General features: G+C 39.2%; 1 protein-coding gene across 1 annotated transcript in view; it reads right to left on the bottom strand.

Annotated features, from left to right (window-relative positions):
• Positions 1-494: 494 nt before the first annotated feature.
• LOC135091653 (acetyl-CoA carboxylase-like) overlaps positions 495-21,860 on the bottom strand; it is a 46,647-nt gene continuing 25,281 nt past the window's right edge. The window contains exons 26-45 of the mRNA XM_063989465.1: positions 21,642-21,792; positions 20,416-20,652; positions 19,639-19,842; positions 18,775-18,860; positions 17,309-17,323; positions 17,025-17,215; positions 16,570-16,673; positions 11,964-12,125; positions 11,381-11,488; positions 10,931-11,051; positions 10,036-10,244; positions 9,483-9,626; positions 8,929-9,099; positions 8,391-8,534; positions 7,762-7,897; positions 7,228-7,405; positions 6,535-6,736; positions 5,882-6,118; positions 5,296-5,454; positions 495-4,747 (exon numbers count right to left, since the gene is read on the bottom strand). Coding sequence (XP_063845535.1) covers positions 4,589-4,747; positions 5,296-5,454; positions 5,882-6,118; positions 6,535-6,736; positions 7,228-7,405; positions 7,762-7,897; positions 8,391-8,534; positions 8,929-9,099; positions 9,483-9,626; positions 10,036-10,244; positions 10,931-11,051; positions 11,381-11,488; positions 11,964-12,125; positions 16,570-16,673; positions 17,025-17,215; positions 17,309-17,323; positions 18,775-18,860; positions 19,639-19,842; positions 20,416-20,652; positions 21,642-21,792 — 3,118 coding nt within the window. The 3' untranslated portion in view covers positions 495-4,588. The remainder of the gene's footprint in view (positions 4,748-5,295; positions 5,455-5,881; positions 6,119-6,534; positions 6,737-7,227; positions 7,406-7,761; positions 7,898-8,390; positions 8,535-8,928; positions 9,100-9,482; positions 9,627-10,035; positions 10,245-10,930; positions 11,052-11,380; positions 11,489-11,963; positions 12,126-16,569; positions 16,674-17,024; positions 17,216-17,308; positions 17,324-18,774; positions 18,861-19,638; positions 19,843-20,415; positions 20,653-21,641; positions 21,793-21,860) is intronic.

Genomic DNA, 21,860 nt, shown 5'->3' with positions numbered 1-21,860 from the left:
CTCCAGGGTAACCCTTGCACCATTGCTGCACTGAAGGCAGCCATCACTGACAAGATCAGGGGATTGCCCAGAGGGAATGTGCAGGGATTATCAAAAACTTTGCATGCTACAGTCAACAATGCCTTTGAACGGCAAACATCAGAAGCAAGTCCTCTAAGAGTCCTTTTGACATTTTTGGCTCATATTTGAAATAAAATGTTTGCAGATCACAAAATGTTATCCTTTTACCATTTGGTAAGAGTAATGACCATTACTCAATAATGGTCTTGACTCTTACCCAATCATCTTGTTTCAACAATTGTGAAACACCCTACATGTAAATGCAACTACAGCTATGTATTCCATTATACCAAATCAAAAGAAATTCAACATGCTTGCTTCCACATAAAAGTAAACAAATAAGTAAACAATAACAAAAATAAAAGAATAGACAAATTATTTAATAATTTATTTTATTATTTAATAATATTTATGGTCTTGAAGGCTAAAAACAATTTTTATGACAAATATTTATTTCTCCTAAATACTTCACAATCTACATGGTGAAAGTACAGAAAAATAAGACCTTTGTGATTATTACAAGTGATGAGTTGTATTGCCTTACAAACACTAGTATTGTTCCAGCCATAACTGTCATGTCATTCCTGCTCCTCATTTTCCTCCATACCCACTCTTCACTTCCCAAAGTCTTCATTATACATTAGGATATAACTACTTCAACATATCTTTGCACAAAACTTGCCCACACAAACTTTTCCAAATTTTCCTATTGCCATTCATTCCCAATCTCTCTCACCCCTGCACACTCACTTTATCATTCAAATCATATGAACCTCTCTCTCTCTCTCTCTCTCTCTCTCTCTCTCTCTCTCTCATAACTACCATCACTTAATTCATTGCTATAAACTTATTTGTGCTCTGAATAATTCTCTATATAAAACTTTCAGATGCCTAAATATACATATGATTTTTCTTTCTCAGTCAATGAACAGTAACAAGCACCTCATGACACAAAAGACAAACAAATCTAACACAAATTTAAAATCACATCACCCAATATTAAGGATTCATCATAAATACATTGCATTGCTACATCATTACACTGGTAACTCAGGCCAGTCAACACTATTATAATAAGGAATTAATGCACAACACAACTGTCCCTAAACCAGCATAATAATAATTGTTTATCATCTTAAACCAATACTACTTATTGTGAATTTCTTGGCAACTGCTGCACCTTCTATGCTTCAGACCTAATATGAAGTTTTTTTATACAAGCTTCCAATTATTCACTGATACATAATATAGTTTCATGATTTCTTCTCTAAATTTCAAATTATTCACCAATATAAATAGTTACACTCTATAAAAACTTTAGCTTATTCTTCTAATATAATGTTACCAATGTAGTTTTCATTCAAGTTTCAGATTATTCATCTAATATAAACAATTACATCCTTTCCATGCAAGTGTCATAATCCACCTAATATAACACAGTCATTTTATTCAAAGCTTCACACTATTCATGTAGTATAAAGTTAGGTTCTCTTTAGGTTAGCTTCAGATTACCTGACAAACATAAATGTCTTAGTGCCATAGTCAGTTGCCAGTTCAGTGTTCAAACCTCACACAAATTCAATGTTTAATTCATACAATACAATTCTTTTAAATTCTCACCACCAGCACTGACAAATCCGTTCATCACTTTTAAAATATTCCCAGGACACCATAATGAAAATAGTTCATGTTAAATTTTATCTAGCAATGTGCAGAAGATTTAATCTGCCTTGTACATTAATTATTAGCAAGAACACATGCTACTCATTCTAAAAATATTGCAAAAATGGTGCATGTCTAACTATTTTGTTTCTAAACTATGAATGCATAAGTGTCATTTGGTAATTAGATTATAACTTCAAATCCTTCCCTGATTTGTAGTCAAAAAGTATCAATCATAAGAGACAATCATATTTCACAAACACATAATTTTACAAATAAAAACTGACATAAAATTATCATCCATCAACATCATCTGGTTGCAGTTCAGGGAGGAAAAACATTTATCATTCATAGACTGAAAAACCAGCCTTTGACTATGAACCTTCACACCTGTGTTTCGCCTATGTGTGTACAATCAATGTCTGGAGTAAGTAACCTGCATTTACTACAACTGTGTTCTGTATTTCACCCAATCCGAAGTCCGCTGATCTACTAACAATCAGTCACCTCTCAGATTAATTGAGATTTTTGACAGGTCACAGAACTTAAGATGGGAAAAGACAAAACATGATGGTAGTAGATGCAAGTGACTTGATCTCTAATCATGACTGTGCTTACATTGCCCCTAAACAAGCCACCTCTCACATCACAAGACAATTAATGCTTCCATAATTTCAAGATTCACAGGATAAAAGATGCCTTTCACTTTTCTCCTTATCCTCAATTAATTAATCAACCTACACTCCAACACTATAAGCTGCAACACATTAAAACATGACAAACAGTATCTTATAACTTCCACAAGCAAGAGGAAGATCATATTACACATACATAAAAATGGATCTGAGAGTGATGAGCAGAAGACAGTACATATAATACTGTGCTGCTACAGTTGTTGGAACACTTCCATCCCTGAAGATTCCTCCTCTTAACCCCAAACAATTACAATTACCCCATGATAAATCATAAATTACCCCATGATAACCTATCATGGTGTACTAGTTTTGTGGAAAAGTTTTGCATGGGGAATGTTCAAGGGGGAAATTTACTTTGTAAGCGTTGAAACTGATGGTGATGGTGGTGTGGTAATGACTATGACTGTGATGTAATGATTATAGTGGTATTAATGGATGAACACTGGTCTCTTGCCGCACCATCTCACATGCCACACAAGTAACAGACACATAACTGGTACATACATAAGCTTAAGAGTCAATACACACTACTCACAATTGAATTCTCTTCAAATGCTATCTCATTTCAATGTTTGCCTTAAAGCACTGTGGCAAGGAATCAAGCTGCAGTAGTGAAATGTCTGACTTTCATGCATCATACTGACTCACACACACTTTTAATAAGCATTATACACACACAAAGAACAGTAATAAATAAAAATAAAGTGGAAGCAAAATTAAAGCAATAAGTCTTTCTGTGGCTCATGCAATTTCTGACATCTAAGCAGTCTTGAGTGATGCACCAACAAAACAATCTGTTCATCAATGAGGTAGAGTAATATTTGGGGAACGGAAAGTAATGCACTAAAAAATACGAGTATCTGGGCACTTATGAACAAAGTCTTGGGAAGAAGGAAATCAATACAACTGAGCATGATTATACAGACAATACTAAGCAAAGACAGATTACCATTTGCAGATGAGACTTTGTCAACTAAAAGAAAAACGTGAAGATGCTTTGTAATATGAAAACAAGTGGGTGAAATTACAATGGGTTATTTCATTGTGATGTAAGCAAAAGATTTTTTTGCTCATTAAATCAACAAATATAACTTTCAAATATAATGATAAACTATGTACTAAAAGAGCAAATTAATTTCAAAGGTAGAAAAATAAACACAGCATCTCAACTGCTCACTGGACATCATCAGCTTCCTAGTCCTCCATAGTACATCTGACAATATATTTTCCCTCTCAAATGAACTCAGATTTTCTCTCTGCACACCAGAGCACCACATTTAAGCAAGGTAAATCTCCACACTGCAACAAAAAAAAACTGTGACACTAAATTTTTTCAGAGGTGTGTCTTTCCCTGCATGACAAACTATCCCATGCAGCACTCAGAAGCATGAAGATCATTCCCGTGACAACGACAAAGGATCTAACGACGTATTCTAGTCTTGCCTGCTCTTTGGTGATGCTTTGCCTTCTGTCATCCCTTAACTCTGAATCTCTTCTCTCAATGATTAAAAAACTGTATAAAAGTATTGGCTTTGTTCAGAGAGATTATATTAAGATGGAAGGAATTATGGTTCATTTCATCTATATAGAGATGAACAAGTCAAAATTTTATCATTCACCTCAGATTATAAAGCACATACCTGCTTCATATATTTAGATGGAAGGAATTAAGGTTCACTTCATCAATAGAGACAAAGCAGTTCAGAATTTTCTCATACATATACAAAAGAATGTTTATAATTCATATGAAAGAAGAGGTTGATAACAATAGTTAATGAGCATTACAAACTCCCCAAGTGGATAAGAACTTGACTCATCCTTCTGAATGTATTTACAAAATGTACTTTACTGCTAACTTACTGGAAACTACACATGAAAAAATTGGAAAGGATGTACTTTGTCCTTTATCAGGGACTAAGTGTATCCTGTCCTCAGCTGCAGCAGTGTTAACCTGGTGTGCTCTGTTATATTCAGATTGTTGGCATGCTTAGTGGTAGGTGTGTGTGTGTGTGTGTGTGTGTGTGTGTGTGTGTGTGTGTGTGTGTGTGTGTGTGTGTGTGTGTGTGTGTGTGTGTGTGTGTGTGTGTGTGTGTGTGTGTGTGTGTGTGTATGCATGAGACGCGGGGGGCATGGTGGTGTTAGAGGTGGCTTCCCCAGCGCCAGTCTGCGGGTCAGTTGGAGTTTTCCTGGGGGTCTGGTGTGGTGACTGGCTCACTCTTCTGGTTCACCAGGTCCATGGTGTTGAGGGTGCGCAGGGTTTCTGAGCGCTGTGATGGGGACATGCGGCGGATGATGTGAACGATGGTGTCTACAGCAATCTCAGGGAACTCCTGTGTGAAAGACAAAGTGGTGGTGGTGGTGGTGATTGTGAAGATCATATATGAAGAAATGATAGCAAAATGAAAGAGTATATGCTGCATTTACAGAACTAGAAAAGGCATGTAGCAGCAGCACTGCATAGAAGTAAAAAGTGATATGTTATAAAAATACTGAGCATTAAGGAAGCTAATAAGTGGAATAGAAGCAATTTATAGAAAAATTAAGTTGATGTAGGAAGGCCTTAGGAATGTATGGGGAAGAGTAACATAGGCAAGAGACAGAGATGGAGTGTGCAAGAATGAAGTGTATACACAAGAACAAATGGAGATTTCTTTTATAATCTTATCCTTCAAGGAATTCCAAGGGATGGCTAATGAAGTAAATAAAATTTTTTTATAGCAGGCTCTCTCTCTCTCTCTCTCTCTCTCTCTCTCTCTCTCTCTCTCTCTCTCTCTCTCTCTCTCTAAGAAAAAGAAACAATCTTAATAACATCTATTAAAACATAGCTAGCAAAACTCCACACACACACACACACACACACACACACACACAAATTTACCTTTACCACCTCCTTCACTTGGGAGATGGCATTATCTCTCCTGATGATCTGCAGATTCTCTTGGATGTATGAGATGTTCCCTTCCTCCCTGTTGCCACACACTTCCATCTGGTGCTCCACCCACTCGGCAACCACCCGGTCATTGTCCCACAGGTAACTCTGAACATGTGGGATTGAGATATTGACATACTACTCTTAACCCTTTCACTGCTATTTGGCACACCTTTCTTTAACTACTAACCACTCTGAGCTATCTTTCCTTGTTCCACAGCCACTTCCAAACATTGTACTGCATAGAAATTGCAAATATACTTTTTTCATCCCCTTCTTTCTTGTACGTGTTCATAAAAGTTCCAAACATTGCTCTTAGTACTGTGAATTGTTGCATATCCCAGTGGGAGCATTAATAATACAAAAAACTTACATACTGCACTTAAATAAATGTATCTCTATTTGTATCACCTTTTACATATATCACAATGCTGTAGTCCCTAGAATACTCATACATTTCTCTCTCTCTCTCTCTCTCTCTCTCTCTCTCTCTCTCTCTCTCTCTCTCTCTCTCTCTACCACCACCACAACTCACCTCCACAGATCCCTTTTCCTCAAAAAACCATCTCCTCAACATGGCATCAATTTGTCCATCTGAGAAGTCCTGCTGCACCTTCCTGATCTCCTTCTTCACCCTGTCCTCTGCCAGCAGCCTCCTCAGCCTCCAGTAAAGAATCCTGCGGCTCTGGGACCACGGCACCACCCCCTGGATCACCCCTTTCTCCTGCATCCTGACGGGTGTGTCGTGGAGATCTGCAAATGTCACTGCCACCTGGAAGTGAAAATATGTTGGGTTAATTCTGTGTTAAGTGACTGAGGTTTCTTCCTATCCAATTCATTTTTTTTTTATGTGTGTCTTTTACTGCTTTACTCTGCTTTCTGTTTCTTTTTATCTTTCTCTTTTCAACTCCTTATCTGTCTTTTTTATCTTTGGTTTGTCCTTTTCATCTTCCTTTATACCTCTCACATTTTTTCTGTGTCCACCTTCTTAGTCTAAAGGACAGACAACTTAATTAGGGCCATAGTATGTGTTTATCTATATTTGCAGATAAATCTCTCTTTTCTCTTTAGACTAATTTTTTAGCCCAAGTATTAGCTTATGCATATGCAAATTCAAACCTATCAAACTATAATATTTTAGAGTGGAGATTATGTTTAGTCCCCCCCCCCCCTCTCTCTCTCTCTCACCTGATGATACATAGGAAGAAGCAGCTCCTGTCTCTCCTTAATGCGTTTCCTGATGTCAGCCTGTTGGTCCTCTGGCAGGTATGGCACAGTGAGTGCTCTGTTCAGCTGGTGGATGGTTGGGTCAAGGCGGGACATTGCCTTCACTATGTCCTTCATCTTAAACTTGATCTCCACAGTACCCTCAGGTTCCAGCACACCTCCTCTGGGAAATAAGAGTGACTGTGAGTGAATATGTAGTGGAGTTGTAATTTTGCAGACTAGGGATGGAGTTTGATAAAGGTGAAAATGTAGCTAAAGGTGAAAATGTAGCAAGTCTCAACTGTACAAACTAAGATGGGAGGAGGTGGTCAAAGTAACTCTCACTCTAGGTTCTCCTATTGATATTAGGTAGCAGGAACAAACCAGAAACAAATAGAGCCCTAAATTGCTTTTCCCCCTGATGATAAAGTCAACCTAATGTATCATGGGAGGGACTTTTTGGGGAGATTTTGAGGATAAGAATGTTCTTGGAGGAAAATTTATCTGTAAGGAATTTATGGCATACACTAGTAACAGTAACAGTAATAGCAGTAGAACAGTAGTAGTGATAGTAGTAATGGTAGTGGTATTCATTGTTCTAGTAATAGTAGTGGTGGTAATAGTGGTAATGATTATAATGGTGATGGTGGTGGTGGTGGTAGAGCATCAACACACCTGGACAAGGGGTCTGCATACATCTCCATGTGTCGCTGGTTAATGGTTGGGTCAATTACCACCCAAGCACCCCCTCTCAGTTCAGCATAGGGAGGAATGTACACTAGGATGGGTTGACTGTACTCCCTCAATGCATCCACAATGTACGCCCCAAACTTGATCACCTGCTCATACATGTCTGTGTGTTGGGAGGCAGAGAAAGTGGTGAGTGAATGTGTGGAGAGGTTACACAAGTAGTGGTAGTTGTGATGATAGAAGCTGTAATGCCAGTAGAATAAAGTAACAACATGAAAGCTAAAAATCATAATACATGCTTATACACAAACTCATTACCAACATAACTATGCATGATTGTCTTTTCATATATTTCAATACTTTCATTCCTACAATGGGAAAAGACAAGTCATTTTTTGTCTACAGTGGGAAAAGACAAGTCATCTTTTGCCTAAGTCATAAGGTTAGATATTCTGGTATCTTGTATTTCAAATGTCCATATTTCAGTCACATCCAGCTCAGGACACACCACAGTTGTACCTTTCATGCCACCAGAGAAGCCTCTCCAGTTAGCAAAGATGATGAGTGGCAGGTGTTCATGATTCAGGTCACGGATGGCCTGGGATGTCTTGTAAGCTGAGTCAGGAAACCACACCTGGCCCGCCTGGGATACCGTCTGTTGGAGAAACCAGCCAATTATTCTTCCATGGAGAGCAAGGAAAATGTGACACAACAGAATGAAAGTAACAGAAAATGGATGTCAGGCAATTAAATAGAATACATGTAAATGTGGAGAGAGGACAACATGACTAACTTAAATCCTGTACATGTTCCTCAACAAACTGTACAGCTACACATGTAAATCAGATTACAAATGACTCACAGTCTTCAAGTCAGTTCTTAAATTGAAAAAAAAAAAAAAAAAAAAAAAAAAAAAAAAAAAAAAAGTAAATCTGGATTATCTGCAGATTCTAAGTATTTTTCCATTCCAGTCCATTTTCAATACTTTTGATAATTTGGATAATTTCTTGGTATTTTACTTATAAACTAAAAATTCTTAATAAATCAGGACAAAATTATTTATAACATTGAAAATCCATAGAGGAAATGAATAAACTTAAGAGGAGGAGAGGTGACGTGTCTGTGGCGGCCATCACTTCTCACTGTACCTTGGCCTCAGAGTCTAGGTTGGCAGGATCAGCCAGAAGGTTGAACTCCACAGTGCGAGTCTCCACACAGATAACACCCATGGGGATGCCACCCAGCCTGGCCCGCCCACACACCACAGTCTGCGCCCATGGCTCCATAATTTCCTGCAACAGAGATGGGATGCAGGTGATCAATTAAATCATCCTGCACAAATAGAGGTGTGTAAACCAAATTGTCATTTTTTTTTTTTCTTTTAATATACTGTCATGGTCAAATATCCAGTAACCTGTCACAGTCATTTCCTTTGTGATTAACATTTTCTCTCAATCTTACATCCCATGAACTGATCTACTAAGAATCTATCATTTATCAAGCTTTGCAAGGAGACACCAGCAGATCAGAGGACTTAATGTTGAGGGATAATGTTGAGGCCAGTTGAAGAGTGTGTGATATGGTAAACTAATGGCCATGTTTGTTCTGTTCTTTCTCAGCTGAGGATGCTGGTGAAATGTGTCCATTGATTCTTACACAGGAGGACATGAAGTCCAAGTAACACACCTGGAATGAGCCTTTGTCAAAGAAGCCACTCTCCCAGTCGTTTGGGTTGTTAGGGTTGGGTCGTCCAGCCAACAGCCAGCGAGGGTCATATGGTGCTCGGCCCGGCATGAAGCTAACTACTCTCTCGATGGGGTCCACTGGCTCCAGGATTGGTAGTGGTGACTCCTTGGTCTGAGGCGGGTAAAGGAAGAGGTGTTTAGGTGTTTGCAGGAAGTGGTGGTGGTGGTGGAAGTAGGTAAAGGAAAAGGTGTTTGCAAAAAGTGGTGGTGGTGGTGGTGGAACAAAATAAACAAGTGAATACACATAGATGATTGATGAATAAAAAACACAGCCTATCAGCAATACATATCTAAGTAAACTGACAACTAAATGAGAGAGAGAGAGAGAGAGAGAGAGAGAGAGAGAGAGAGAGAGAGAGAGAGAGAGAGAGAGAGAGAGAGAGAGAGAGAGAGAGAGAGAGAGAGAGAGAGAGAGAGAGAGAGAGAGAGAGAGAGAGAGAGAGAGAGAGAGAGAGAGAGAGAGAGAGAGAATCACTAAACAGCCCCAATCCTCACCTTGGGGACAAAGGAAAGCCAGTTCAGGATGGTGTGGATGCCCTCCAGGTCATTGGGTGCCACAGCGTGTGAGATGCCGTTCTTGTGCATGATCTCCACACCGCCCAGCTGAGAGTTGCTGCTGTACACCTCCCGTCCCAGCAGCTGTTGGGGAAGTAATAAAGATCTTTTTTAACCTGCATGTATAATTATGGAATAAGAGGGATGGAATCATAATACAGTACAAATCTTAATGTTGATGCACATCCTCACACATTTAGGATTACTGTGGTGACTGCTGTGCTGTAATGGTGAGGAACGCACAAGGCTGGCTTAGTATTTTCTCTAATTTTAGAGACAAGCAGACCAGAAACTTCAAATACAATTAATTAAAAAGACTGGTAAATGGAGGACCTTTATGAGAGAAAGCGTGGGATGACACAATGTAGCAGATGACACAATGTAGCAGTTTCCTTACTAAACCCATTTCTCACACACCAAAAACATGCGAGAACAAAACCACATGACTAAAGATAAAAATACAAAAGCAACTCGGACCAAGTGTTATGATCACCTTATTGAGTGCACTGAAGCCTGTGAGGATGATGTGCGATGACTCCACCTGCACCACACGCTGGCCGAGCCTCACCAGGTAAGCCCCGATGCCAATGGCACGGCATGTCACCAAGGAGAAGGTCACAATCTCATTGTAGGCCTGGGACGTCTCTCCGGCAATCATACCCGAGTGCTGCAGGTTCTCCACGCCAATGCCATCATCCTTACCTTTGTGTGGGGGAGATCAATTAGCCAAACTATTTAACCCTTTGACTGCTATTTGGTACATCTTTCCTTAATTACTAATCACTCTAAGACTTGTTCTACAGCCACCTCCTGTCTTTAAACTGGGTAGAAATTGCAAAATCTGTTCTTTTTATCTCCTGGTTTCTTGTAGATGCTTATAAAGATTTCATGCATTGCTTCTGATGGTGTTAACTGTTTTGTATCACAGTGAAAGGGTTAAATAATTTGACATCCACATATGCTCATGAGTGTTGGAATAGCAAATAGTTGAAAAAAACAGTGGGAAGACTGACAAAGACCTGGAGATGCCGTGTGGAGGAAGACATGAGAAGCACGAATATCAGAGAAGAGATTGTCTATAACAACAAAAGCTGAGGGACTTATTAGCTATCCAACACCATAAAAGAAAAAATAGATATCAAACAAAATTATTATGACAACATATACATCAACAGAGACCTGTCTAAATACTAAGCTAGCTTGCCCCTTAAATGCCAAATTGAAACAAGAAACAAGCAATGAACAGCAGTGGCCAGTTCCCTCACTCTTTTTTTTCCCATCTTTTACAATACAGTAGGAATATGGAAACACATACTATTGCCCCATGTCTCAAGGCCAGCTGTATTGTTTACCACCCAGACAAACTGGGGAAAGTAATGATAGCATACCTATGATGTGGTTGATCTTGTAGTGTGCATTGTCCTCATCATCTATCAGTTCACAGTAGATAGAATCAAGGGTGGAGACCTTCTTGTAGTCTTCTGGTGTCAGGTAAAGGTACTTGAATCCCTGGAGAGGAACAGAGAATTAGTAATGGAGGAGTTACTTTTATGAACACCTACCTACTAGAAAAAGTGAAAAGTTGTACCTATAAATACACTCAAAGACAAACATGGCATTTACTATTTAGACATTGGCGCATATTTAAATGCAGCAGCATTTGAAAAAGATTAGTCAGGTTTTCATACCTATTTCCTCCACTGAATATGCAAAATCCTTGTTAGATCATTACTAAAATCATGAAAACACCCTTGAAAATGCCATTAACTTCAATTAGAGCCTACTGCCACGATATGATGCAAAAATTTAAGAATACAGTCCCTATCAACGGCACTCACTTTGTCGGGTTCAGCTGGGTCTTCCCACGCCACCTTGAACATGTGCTTGATCTCCTCAGCCAGCCCAATGCGGGCACCAGAATTTGCCGCAATGTAAATCCTTGGGATCTGTAGAGGTGAGCATCAACTTTAGGGTGTGAACATAATGTCAGTAAGGCAGACAATCTGCATTATATAAACATTAATATCTTGTCAGTCACTGAGTTACCTAATTCAGTAAATGTGAGAATATTTGAAAGTTCGACTGAATAGGTGTAAAAATCATGCAATAAAGAATAATAAAAGACCACGACATATATATATATATATATATATATATATATATATATATATATATATATATATATATATATATATATATATGACCTTAATATTTAGATTTAATTGACAAAACAGAGAACACTTTAAAATTATACAAAAATTTGCTCAAAATTATAAATAATTTTAAAGTAATAGAAGTCCACAAGAAAAACGCAGACATCAAAAGACCAGTTGATACACACAAAGCAGCTCCTGGAATGAACTAAAACTAGGCATCAGAACATCCTTCCATAATGCATTGACCACAGCACCAGACACCCACCCTGAGCTGCCGTGCTAACTGGGATGCCTTGAGGAAGAGAATGTCCTCTTGGGGACCAAAGGAGCCAATCTGGTAGGTGATGTCATTGCAGATGACGATGATGTCCCTGCCGTCTGGGTACTCCGGGGTGTGGAGAGTCATGCGCCATGCCACCATGCCAATCTGGGGATGTGCCACACACAGGTAAACATGAGGTGACAGATGATTGCTGGACTCTTGGTAGATAGACACACACATTGGGATTTGTTAAGGGAGGGACAAATCTTATGCTTGTTATATAATATGGTTCCAGGATTATTACAGCTTTGGATAACAAATTATTACCGTTGAGAAATTAGCATATAATATGTAATGCCATAACAGAAGCATTTAAGCAATGTATGTATCTTTTTTTTTTTTTCTTATGTAGGAGGGGCACCAAGCAAGGGCAATAAAACTGGAGAGAAAGCCCACTACGGTGCCAGTCCATAGAAAGTTGAAACCAAAAGATAAAAAATTACAGGATAAGTGTCTTGAAACCTCCCTCTTGAAACAGTTCAATTCATAGGAAGATGGAAATACAGAAGTAGGAAGGAAGTTCCAGAGTTTACTAGAGAAAGGGATGAATGATTGAGAATACTGGTTAACTCTTGCATTAGAGAGATGGACAGGACATGGGTATGAGAAAAAAGAAAGTCTTGTGTAGCCAGGCCATGGGAGGGTGGGAGGTATGAAGTTAGCAGGATCAGAAGAGTAGTTTGCATGAAAATAATGGTAGAAGATAGCAAGAGATACAACACTGTGGTGATGAGAAAGAGGCTGAAGATAGTTAGGAGAGGAGTTAAGATGAAAAGCTTTTGATTCCACCCTGTCTAAAAGAGCGGTATGAGTGGAATCCATCCCCCCATACATGATGTGAAGCATACTCCATTCAAGGACAGATAAGGCCCCTGTACAGGGTTAGCAGCTGATGGGAAGAGAAAAACTGGTGGAGATGACTCAGAACACCTAACTTCATAGAGGCTGTTTTAGCTATCCAGTTTAGATTATAGGTAAAGGACAGACTGAGGATGTTCAGTGTAGAAGAGGGGGACAGTTGGATAGTTGAAGAAGAAAGGATTGTCCGGAAGGTTGTGTTGAGATGATAGATAGAGGAATTGAGTTTTTGGGGCATTGAACAATACTAAGTTTGCTCTGTCCCAGTCAGAAATTTTAGAAAGATCAGAAGTCAGAATTTGGTATAGAAGATCATTGATGAATAATAGGAAGATAGTGGGTGACAGGACAGAACTATGAGGAACACCACTGTTAATAGAATTAGAACAGTGACCAACTACCACAGCCTCAATAGAACAGTCAGAAAAGAAACTTGAGATGAAGTTACAGAGAGAATGATAGAAACCATAGGAGGGTAGTTTTGACATCAAAGGTTTGTGCCAGACTCTAGCAAAAGCTTTTGCTATGTCTAAAGCAACAGCAAATGTTTCACCAAAATCTCTAAAAGAGGATGACCAAGACTCAATAAGAAAAAGCCAGATCACAAGCAGAGCAGCCTTGACAGAACACATACTGGTGATTGGACAGAAGGCAGTGAATTGATAGATGTTTAAGAATCTTCCTGTTGAAGATAGATTAAAAAACTTTAGATAGGCAGGAAATTAAAGCAACAGGACAGTAGTTTGAGGGATTAGAATGGTCACCCTTTTCAGGAACAGGCTGAATGTAGGCAAACTTCCTGCAAGAAGGAAAAGTCAATGTTGACAGACAGAGTTGAAAGAGTTCGACTAGGCAAGATGCGAGCATGGAGGCAGAGTTTCAGAGAACAATAGGAGGGACCCCATCAGGTCCATAAGCCTCCAAGCATTTAGGCCAGTGAGGCCATGAAAAACATCACTGCGAAGGATTTTAATGGGTAGCATGAAATAGTCAGAGGGTGAAGGAGAGAGAGAACAAGCCCTGAATCATCCAAGTTTAGCAAAAGTTTGAGGGAAGAGTTCAGCTTTAGAAATAGATGAGATGGCAGTGGTGCCATTAGGTTGAAATAGAAGAGGGAAAGATGAAGAAGCAAAGTTATTGGAGATGTTTTTGGTTAGGTGCCAGAAGTCACAATGGGGGTTAGATCTTGAAAGATTTTAACACTTTCTATTAATGAAGGACTTTTTGGCTAATTAGAGAAGACTTGGCATGGTTTTGGGCAGAAATATAAAGTGCACGAGATTCTGGTGATGGGAGCCTTAAGTACCTTTTGTGGGCCATCTCTCTATCATGTATAGCATGAGAACAAGCTGTGTTATACCAAGGATTGGAAGGTTTAGGTAGAGAGAAAGAGTGAGGAATGTATGCCTCCATGCCAGACAATATCAACTCTGTTATGCGTTCAGCACACAGAGATGGGTCTCTGACACAGAAACAGCAGTCATTCCAAGAAAATCAGCATAATATCTCCTCAGGTCCAACCCAACTATCAGAGGCAAAATGTCAGAGGCACCTCCACTTTGGGAGATCCTGAGGAGGAATTGGAGCAATAGGACAAGATAAAGATATGAGATTATGATTGGAGGAAAAGATAGGGTAACAGCATAAGCAGAAGGATTAGAGATTAGGAAAAGATCAAGAATGTTGGGAATGTTGGGTGTATCTCCAAGACGGTCAGGAATACGAGTAGGGTGTTGCAACAGTTGCCCTAAGTGGTGGAGGATAGCAAAGTTAATGGCCAGTTCACCAGGATGGTCAGTTAAGGGAGAGGAAACCCAAAGCTAGTGGTGAACATTGAAGTCTCCAAGAATAGAGATCTCCACAAGAGGGAAGAGTCAGAATATGCTCCACTTTGGAAGTTAAGTAGTGCAGAAGTACTTTATCTCTTGTCTCCTTGACTTTTAAGTTTGAATAACTGTTTACTGACTTCATACATCATAAAGTTGGTGTCTGTGCCTTATCCTTGTGGCACACTGTTGAATCACCAATACATACATAAATTGTTATGATGCAATCATTATGGCCAAATGTTATTCAAATCAGACAGACAAATAGTTTACTCCATTCACATAAATGTAAACGTTTATCATTTAGTAGGTATTACATCATTGAATAGATAATTATAAGGATCTACATAGTTATATAATTGCATTCAGTTTGCAGTGAGTAACAAAGAGGGTAGAAATTAAATCTATATAAAACCTCTAAAAATTATCAATCAATTAGTTGTATTAGTAGTTCACCTTAAAGTGCAAGGGTGTCTTTGTAAGTCTACAAGGTTTATTTTATATTCCTTTAAAATATGTGAGTGCTCTCTCTCTCTCACATGCACGCACGCACGCACGCACGCACGCGCACACACACACACACACACACACACACACACACACACACACACACAAAAAAAAAAAAAAAAAAATCAAGGAATGCATAGCTTTAAGGATTCTTAATTTAAATTATATAATAAACATCACTGGTAAAAAAAAAAAAGCTGAAATACATTGCCTTCAGAAAGCAATATCAAAGCAACAGAATGTTGACGCTGCTCTTCAGTAAATAAAAAATAAATTCCAGAAAATTGTAACTGGAAGAAAAACAAATAAAGTAAAGAGCAACACAGTCTCCCTGGACCTTGTCTTCCACAGTCACAAGTCACATGCACAGAGTAAAGCAAGGAGGAATGAGTCACAAGAGAAAAGCAAGAGCAACAGAATTGCCAATCATTACATATGAAGATGAAGAGACCATCTGCCCACTAACTAGACAGATAAGATAGGTAAAAATACCACATCCCTTCCCACTTATTATTATTCCCACTAACACCCTTCGCCACCCTTGGCATTTCACCACCCGATGGGCAGAGTGAAGGTGAAAGAATATTGTTACAGAACTACTCACTCAGGCAGTGAAACAATTCCTATTAAGTAACAATGTGCACTTCATTGTTATATACATCATTACTGTCAAATTTAATCATACAAAACAATCAGTTAGGAGATTCAATATGGCAGTTAGGTTAAGGTAGGTTAAAGAAAGATTGCAATAGTAGATGATGTATATAACAATGAAATATATCATTTTACTCAGCAGAAAAACAATTTTTGTCTGCCAGTGTGAGATGGATGCAATTCTATAACTTTACCAGGAGTGTGCATGTTATAAAGAATGACCAAGATCCCCAAACCAGTGTGGTGTTGCAGTTTTGCATTGGCAAGAGTGTACATGTACCTCCTTATTTATCCAGGAGCTGTCACTGGTCCCCTTACCAGTGTTCCCTCCTCCACTAGTCTGCAAGAAGGAAAGTGAATCGGCACATGTCAAGCCCTCAAGAGGCTGTGTTACCTTCATGTTTTGGTGTGTGTCTCTCCCCAGCTCCTGAAACAATCTCTCCAATTCATGCTCAATGCTAGAGGACCTGAGTCAGTGCTGCAGTTCCTCAGTAGATTCTTTAATGATCCACAGTTCAAAGAGTTATGCCTATCTTTTGGTCAGGTCATATATTTGTAAAGACATTGAAAAGAATGAACAATTAAAGCATTTAAGAAGGAAGCTGTGAAGGGAGAGGAGAAAAAAAAAAGGTGAAGACATTAAACAATAACAACACAAAGTCACAACTAAAACAGAAGCATCATAGTTCTCAAGGGGCACTCACATTGTTCTCTCCAGGCAGCCTTTTTTCCTCCACCAGCTGATCATCTTGGTCCAGCACTAACTCCACCAAACTGATCAGGTGCTCTGGAATATCTTCACTCTCACCTGGGAATGTAGAGAAAGGCTCACATTACCAACACAATCTTTCTCCTTCCACTTACACTTTGCAAAGAATGAACACACACACACACACACACACACACACACACACACACACACACACACACTGAAAACTGGGCAAATATAAATAAGAATACAGGATCATACAAGTGAAGCTCAGGCTCTATATGTTAGAACACAGTAAATGCAACTAGGTAAACATAGTTAGATGTAAAAATTACATAAACCAGGAACATCAAAGACTAAGTTGGATAAAGGCAGATATGAAAACAGGACAGCACAAGGATGAATTAAATCCTGAACATTACCACCAGGTAAGTACACACAGACACTCACCTCTCTCCTTCAGATGTTTCTCCCACTCTCTCTCAAGGGCCTGACGGAACATCTCAGGAAAATCATACACGTAGGTTGTGCCGTTCTTCTGTGCCTGGAATCTCTTCAACTGCAGGTAGTCCTTGGTCATGTAAGGTGTGGAGATGGGCAAGCCGTGAAGAGGACCTTGGCGGATCCCAAAACCCTTCAAACTTGATCTGTAGAGCCCAGAACAGACTCAGTATGTGTTGTGAGGTAGCAAAAGGCACTGAAGTATCTAACATTAAAGAAAATTTGTGAAATACTTAAAACTGAACACACTGGATACACTCAAATGTGGAAAAAAAAAAAAAAAAAAAAAAAAAAAAAAAATTGCTAAATAAAATTAATAACAATAATAAATAAATAAATAAAACAAAAGTGTACTAATTTAATTAAAATACAAAATCACAAGAGAAATTTAGCTACACGAGATAATATCTGACACAGCACTTGCAACATTCAAAGGATGATGAATACATAGGCCAGAAGTAATATTAAAGTTATGTTTGGCACTGGTCAGACCTCATCTAGACTACACTGTGCAGTTCTGGTCTCCACATTACAGGAAAGATATAGGTCTATTAGAATCAGTACAGAGGAGAATGACTAAAAGGATACAGGGGATGAGAAGTATTCCTTACGAGGTGAGGTTGAAGCTGTTAAATTTACATTCTCTAGAGAGATGTACGTTAAGAGGGGACCTGATAGAAGTCTTTAAGTGGTATAAGGGCTATAACAAGGGAGATGTAAGCAAAATTCTTAGGATCAGCAACCAGGGTAGAACAAGAAATAATGGGTTCAAGCTTAAAAAATTTAGGTTTAGGAAGGAGATAGGAAAAAATTGGTTCTCAAATAGAGTGGTAGATGAGTGGAATGGACTCAGTAATCATGTAGTTAGTGCTAGGACACTAGAGAGCTTTAAGAGAAGATTAGACAAGTTTATGGATGGGGATAACAGATGGAAATAGGTAGGTGTGTTTCATACAGGGACTGCCACGTGTAAGCCTGGTCGCTTCTTGCAGCTTCCCTTATTTCTTATGTTCTTATGACTGGTACAGATTTAGAGAGAGAGAGAGAGAGAGAGAGAGAGAGAGAGAGAGAGAGAGAGAGAGAGAGAGAGAGAGAGAGAGAGAGAGAGAGAGAGAGAGAGAGAGAGAGAGAGAGAGAGAGAGAGAGAGAGAGAGAGAGTTTTTTTTTTTTTGCTGAAGGAATTGCTACCTGGTGGGCCATTTGTGTTGTGACACTTTTTATAAAATATGATTACTGAGATATATGTGAAGTTATACAACTATGCTATAATTAAATCAATGATCCTCATTACTAAAATTTAATTCTAGCCAAGGAAAACAAGAAACTGGTTAAACAAGTTAAAAGTTATGTCAAAATTGTTTCACTCCAGGCTAAAGACAAACTAATGACACATACATAAGACAAACTAAGTAAATTCACAAACTAAAAATCAACAGACTAACTAAAATTAAATAGTAAACCAGACCAACAAAACTCACAGCACAGGATGTTAGTAACTCATACTTGTCTTGGTACACACACACACACACACACACACATCAATTTACATGTTCACATACACACAGCCAAGCAATAAATGGGACAGGTGGTATTAGAAAGAACGATTAAGACATATTAGTCAGGTCACTTGCTATTCTATGCAACCAAAGGAAACACAGAGCCAGCAGTGGTGGCCCAAGGCTGAAGTACCGAGAATGACCCCCGGGAGGACCAGGTGTAGCGCTGCCAGTTGCTGTAATTTGCTGGCCGGCTGGCTGGGTCTATCTTATACTCGCTAAATTTGACCTGAGGGTGCCAGTGGGGAAAGCTGTGAACCCAGGCCAGGTTTTTTTTTAGGAGTGAGGGTTTTGTCTTCTTATACTTTCCTCACTTGGATAGTGTAATATCAGAAAATTATGGGAAAAGGAATTACATACAATGGTGAATAAACCATTGTCATGACATGAGTAGGTAAAATAACAATGACCCTTTTCAGTAGCAATGCACTTTAAGGAACAGTGAATACACCAAAACTAACAAAAGATAAGGAATAATAAATGCACTGCAAATACACCAAAAAACAAAAGATAAAATCTAAAAAAAAAAAATAGAGATAAAAGTACAAAATATATACCCAATTGGAAAATTAAAGGGAAGGTAAAATAAAAGAAAAAAGAAAAAGAAAGGTAAATAACCTTTAATAAGGCATCTTGTATTCTAAGGTTTACTCAGATCAAAATTCTTTTCAATGACGTGCATCTTTTAGCCCAGTGACTGCCAGTGAGAGCATCCTATTGTGAATTTCTTGAACAAAAATACAAACACAGACACTGAAGAGTTTGAATTACTTGATCACTTCAATTACCATCAGTGGTATCTTATAACTATGCCCTAAACTTGCACTGGACATTTTTATTAAGCTAGAAAACTGGCTGATTCACTGATTGACTGAATTTAAGATGTTACAACAATAAGTTCACATGGCACTGCATACACTTAAAGAGAAGCCATAGCAGTCAAAGAACTAATGCAGGATGCCTTGTATGAACCAAAGCAGTATCAAAGTCAAAACCTGCCTCCTCACCTGTCCTGTTAGCTTATCGGTGATCTCCCGGTACAGATGCATGTCCAGGAAGTAGCCAGACTCATTGGACAGTGTGAGACGAATGGGGATTGTCTTGCTGTTTGGTGTCTGACGGATGGTCATCTTAATCTCTGCCTGAAGCACTCGTAGACTCCACAACCGGCGTCCATACCGATTGACTATGGAACGAATGGAGTCCTCAATCTGGAAAGGAATGAGGGAATGTTTAGATTTAAGTGAAGAGATGAGAATAAAGAGGTGTAGAATGGGTGGGAGAGTGATTAAGTGGAGTGTACTTGAGGATATGTGAAGGCAGTGATGGTAACATGAATGGAGTCCTCAGTCTGGAGAGGAGTGAGGGAATTTAAGTTGAAAAGGAGTTATGAGAATAAAGAGATGTAGGATAAGTTGGAGAGCGATAGAGTTAAATGGAGTAGTTTAGGATATGTGAAGGCAATAGCTGTGGAAAGTGTGAGTATGCGAGTAGCAGAAGGAAGATGTGAGAGGAATGGAAGTGCACAGTAAATAATGAGTACAATAGGAGATGCAGGAAGGATGACAAGATAAAGTAACACAAGTGAAGAAAGATTAAAGGATAAACGAGGAAGACAGGGAGGAGAACGGAAAACCATATTCTGCCTTTTTCAACTCTGATGAAATCCAAATTACTTTAAGATCACATCAGATAATAGTACATTTGGAGGCAGAGAATCAAGCCCTGAAATAATACCCAACAAATTACAAGCAGAGTACACACACACACACACACACACACACCTTGGATGGATTCATGATGACTGTTGGGACAAAGTTGAGGAACACATGGTTGCAATCTGTTCTCTTTGCCAGGGAGTGAGAGAAGGCCACCTCCAGCTCATCCATGGCCTCCAGCAGCAACTTCTCCCCCTCCTTCTCCAGGTACTCAAAAGACGCCTCCTTGGTGATCAGGTCGGAGTGACGGATGATCGACCGGATGAAGAAGCGGAAATCTGTCACCTCCTGTCCATCTGCAACCTGTTAGGAATGCAGGAATCATGTTGAGAAATTTAGCTTCCTGAGAATTACTGACACTTGGAATGGCTTTAGGACAATGTTCAAGGAAAAAGTTGCTTTAGAAATAGAATAAAACAAGCTTGACTCAAATCCTGATTATTACAAATAGGTACACACACACACACACACACACACACACACAGAAGATCCTTGAGTAACACAAAGAAATATAGTTTCCCACAGAGAAATACAGAAGTTTGGAACAAGCCATGCGTGGATGCAGTATTGGCAACAAGTGTGCACAACTTTAAAGAAAAACTGGATGAGTGTAGATATGAAGACAGGACCCCAAGAGCATAGCTCAGGCCCTGTAAATTACAACTACATAAATACACACACACACACACACACACACACACACACACACACACACACACACACACAGCAAAGAAGCCTGACAATGAGAAGACACAGCAAGGAACTTAAGAGAAGTGGAGAAATAGATGTGCAGAAATACAGCTGTTCAAATAGAGCAACAGATCAGTGAGATACATTACCAGAGGAAATTATGTATCCAAAAGAGCACTCAAACTCAAGGAAATATGATAACAGTACAATCTTGACAATCCCATTAAAATATAACTTGGTAAATAGGATGGAAGAGGAGAGGAAGTAGGATGAGGAGGAGGAAAAACCATTTTCCACCTCACTCATTCAACTCTGGACCTGAATGACTAAGACTAAACTGGATTGTAGTATAATTGGAAGCAGAAAACAAACGCTGAAATATACCCAACAAGATACATATAAACAAGTAAACACACACACACACACACACACACACACACACACACACACACACACAAAGAGGTGGTGGTTATGGCAAACAGTGTACACATCTTTAAAGAGAAACTGGATAAATAAGGTTATGGGGACGAGACAAAATGAGCTTTGGCTCATGCCCTGTACAATACAACTAGATAAATGCAACTAGGTAAATACACACTCACCTTAGCTTTGGCAAGGTAGAGGTGCATTTTCCTGTTGGCAGTGGGAAGGGCCTCCAGGTCATAGGTGCGCAGGCGGTTGATCTCCAACTGGAAGGCCAAGGCAGGCTCCAGGTGACGATAGATGCGATCTTCCTGGAACTCATCCCTCGCCCTGGAAGATGACGGTGGTGGTGGTGGTGGTGGTATGTGAGTCAATATGTATGAGTGTGTAGTTACAGT

The sequence above is a fragment of the Scylla paramamosain genome, chromosome 38 (genome assembly GCF_035594125.1).
Source record: "Scylla paramamosain isolate STU-SP2022 chromosome 38, ASM3559412v1, whole genome shotgun sequence".
NCBI lineage: Eukaryota > Metazoa > Arthropoda > Malacostraca > Decapoda > Portunidae > Scylla > Scylla paramamosain.
The sequence above is the reverse complement of the archived record's forward strand: the minus strand, read 5'-3'. Positions and strand labels throughout refer to the sequence as shown.